The sequence below is a fragment of the Galeopterus variegatus genome, unplaced genomic scaffold (assembly GCF_000696425.1).
Source record: "Galeopterus variegatus unplaced genomic scaffold, G_variegatus-3.0.2 Scaffold28508, whole genome shotgun sequence".
In the NCBI taxonomy this organism is placed as follows: Eukaryota; Metazoa; Chordata; class Mammalia; order Dermoptera; family Cynocephalidae; genus Galeopterus; species Galeopterus variegatus.
Window position 1 is genome coordinate 4,619 of NW_007754619.1, and position 3,287 is coordinate 7,905.

The 3,287-nt window shown below is 39.8% G+C and overlaps 1 protein-coding gene across 1 annotated transcript; it reads right to left on the minus strand.

Moving 5' to 3' along the window:
* Positions 1-1,563: 1,563 nt before the first annotated feature.
* On the minus strand, positions 1,564-3,123 carry LOC103583802 (myelin protein zero-like protein 1; the record flags this gene model as incomplete). The annotated part of the gene is made up of 3 exons (XM_008565026.1): positions 1,564-1,794; positions 2,160-2,292; positions 2,910-3,123. Coding segments are annotated over 3 exons (369 nt in total), but the record flags the coding sequence as incomplete, so codon positions are not given.
* Positions 3,124-3,287: the final 164 nt, after the last annotated feature.

A 3,287-nucleotide genomic window follows, 5' to 3' on the forward strand; every position in this document is an offset into this window, starting at 1 on the left:
ATTTCACTACCAATTCCACAACTAAACCAAAAACCTCCCAGGAAGTCATGAATGATGAGAAATTATGGAATGCCACATCACACAGGCTGAACTTTTTCAGGGGCATAGTGCTTTAACAAGTACTATCTCATAAATAAATCAGGGAAAATTGAATGGCAAGAAGTAACTCATTACGGATTTCCTAATGAGATGTGGTATCAGTATAGGTTTAATCCTTTATGTTATATATATTTAAAAATCAGAGGAATTTGAGGAGGATCACCTTTAAAGTGGCATTACTAAAACCAAAGTATACCATGCATTCTGCAAACTCTGCCTTCTCTGAAATGCGAGCCTACATGCCCCATACCAAAATGGTTTGATTGGGCTGGTTGGTTAGCTCAGTTGGTCAGAGTGCCATCCTGTAACATCAAAGTCAGGGGTTTGGATCCCTATACCAGCCACCACCAAAAAAGAAAAATGAAAAAAAATAAAATAAAATAAGAATGGTTTGATTATTCTAACACAAAGAGGGTCTCAATCACTGATAATACAATTCATGTATGAAAAGCAAAAACTAACACACAAACAGTACACACACACACACAGGTATTTTACATGAAGAGCATATATATTCAGATGACCATAAAACCTCCATGTAAACGGACAACCCAACTTCATCCAGATGGTATGCTCAACATGTTTCTAATACAAACACATGACACATTTGTGGACAAACCATAATAGCTGTTGGGTTAGCTAAGAGCTAGCTGGTTAGTTGTCAACAAGGGAGATGGGCTGAATATGTACACATGAATATTAACAACAACGGGCAATGTGATTAGTTACCATGTGTCTAGTGGGAGTGGAAGAGGAGACCCAGCCCTGTTATAGTCCCAGTGTGTCTTCTATGTCAGCTTTTCTTAAGAAGTGGAAGATAAGCAGGATCTGATCCCAGCACACCAAGGAAGAAAAGGCAGGGTAGGGGGAAAAAAACCAAAGTAAGAATAGCAGCATTCATCATGCCATGCAGGACTCTAAGGAACACTTTCCTGTCCCTTTATTAACCCAAAAACAGGAACTACAAAGATAGGCATGACACCACCCTGGATTAGTCTCATGTTGAAAACCAACAATCCAGCAATATTTATTCACGAAACACTCACCATCACCATGCAAGGGGGCAGATACAGTCAGCAGAGTAGAAGCATTCCAAGCAATTAATATCTGAATTTGAACACTCAAACTTGTTAAAACACAGCACTCTTAAAAACTCTAGATCAGCAGAGCTCATAGACAGAGGTTCCCACCATCCACCAGCAAGAGAGTTCAGGGCATGCACTCCTCTCAAATCACAGTCCCTTCAGGACGGTTAAAGTTAGATCCGTGCACCTGTGACACTGCCCGTGCTATATCAACTCGAATTCAGCCCTCACTCCCAGTCTTACCACATGAGTTCTACATAGCTTATATGCGTTAGCTCTCCAGCTGGAGTGGGGAAAAGAGAAGGTCCTTCAATTAAACACATACCCTATGCTCAAATGTGTTCCTTTTGAGAATCCCTAAACAAAAAAGACAGTCTACTTTTCTTTATTGCTGGTATATTTTATTGTCAACTGTTAATATCCCAGTTTGGGTGAATCCAAAAGAATAATCAAAGCAACAAGACTGCTTATTCTTGGGGGGGTGGGCGGGTGGTGAGGGAACTATAAAAAGGAAAAGCCCTGCATTGTCACATCATCACGTTGGGCTGGAGGTGGGGGTAGTTTATTCTTCTTGAATTAACTTCTTGATTAGGGCTTTATAGTTACCCAACTGAAAAGAACATCTTATGAGATGACTGTCAAGAAATTCAAATTAAACTTAAACACGTCTGTGGCTTAAGAATACTAATTGTAGACTGGATGGTACTGAAACACAGAACACAGACTGTTGAGTTCATTTCACCAAACCTAAGAAGGAAACTGTAGAACAGGGATTAGTATCATATTCCACGTTTGATAGCAGGCCACTGATTTCTGCTTGCCCATGTCAGAACATCTCCGAAGGAGACTGCCCAATGCTGACACGAAAGCAAACAGTAGCTAATTCTTCACCATCCTTTTTCCTTAAAAAATTAAGGTTTTTATAAACCTTAATTCCTTCCCTTCACTCCTCCCCTCAAAAACAGTGTTTCTTACCCAGTGTAATCCCGTTTTGAGTTTTTCTTTCTATGGACGATGGCCAGAATCATGCTGATGAGCAGAGTGAGACCCAGCACCACAGCAATGACTATACCTACCACCGCCCCAACTGGAAACACAGGCAAACTCTCTAGAGAGAAAGAACAAAAGAGTTAAGGTGCATTGCTACAGAGAGAAGGAATAAAATTTTATTAAATTAAAAAGCAGGTGTCTTCCTTTAGCGGTTACCATACCCTCTTTTATTATCCAAATTATGAGATCCTAGTATCTAACTGATGACATACAAACATGAACTACAGAGCTAAGCATTTCTACACCCACAATCCCTCTCAATGCTCTAATATCAAAGAAAAACTGGAGATGTGAATATACTTCAATCCACTCTCCAACAAAGCAGACTTTGTCTCAGAGTGAGACACCAGAACCCGCATTTCCTGCTTGTTCTCAAAAAAGGGAAGAAATTACTGTACTGTTTTTGGAACTGTCAAAACTTTCTCCTGGAAAATATCAAAGCAGTATTAATCTCTTTCTTTCCCACTGCTCACTGCATCTAACCATAACAAATTTGGTTTTCCTTCTAATTAACACTGAAAAATTAATACTCCTGAAATCAAATCAGGGAGCACAACTGTATGGCAAAAACACTCCCTTCAAACACACCTTGAAATATAACTCTTATTTATTTCTCCAACTAAACATGAGATAAAGGGGACGGTATCATTACTGCAAAAATACTCAAGGAAGTACCTTTTTCTATGACATAGAGCCTAATGTGCCCAGGCTGGACAACAATGTCAGGAGGGTTTTTGACATCACAGATATAGGTGCCATTGTGTATAAATTGCATATTTTCTATGTTGATTGATGCATCTTTCTTGTCAAGGTCTCCAGCCCAGCTGATTCTGTTCTTAAATGGTGGATAATTCCCCAGGTATACTTGCCCTTGGGAGTAGTGGAAAAACTGCAATTAGAAAAAAAATAACAAATAAGCTATTTTCAAAAGCAGAATTCCTAAACTCTGTAACAGGAATGCTGTGAAATGGTCTTTTAAAAAAGACTTCACACACTAGTGCGCCGCTTGGGAAGCGCGGCGGCGCTCCCGTCGAGGGTTCGGATCCCACATAC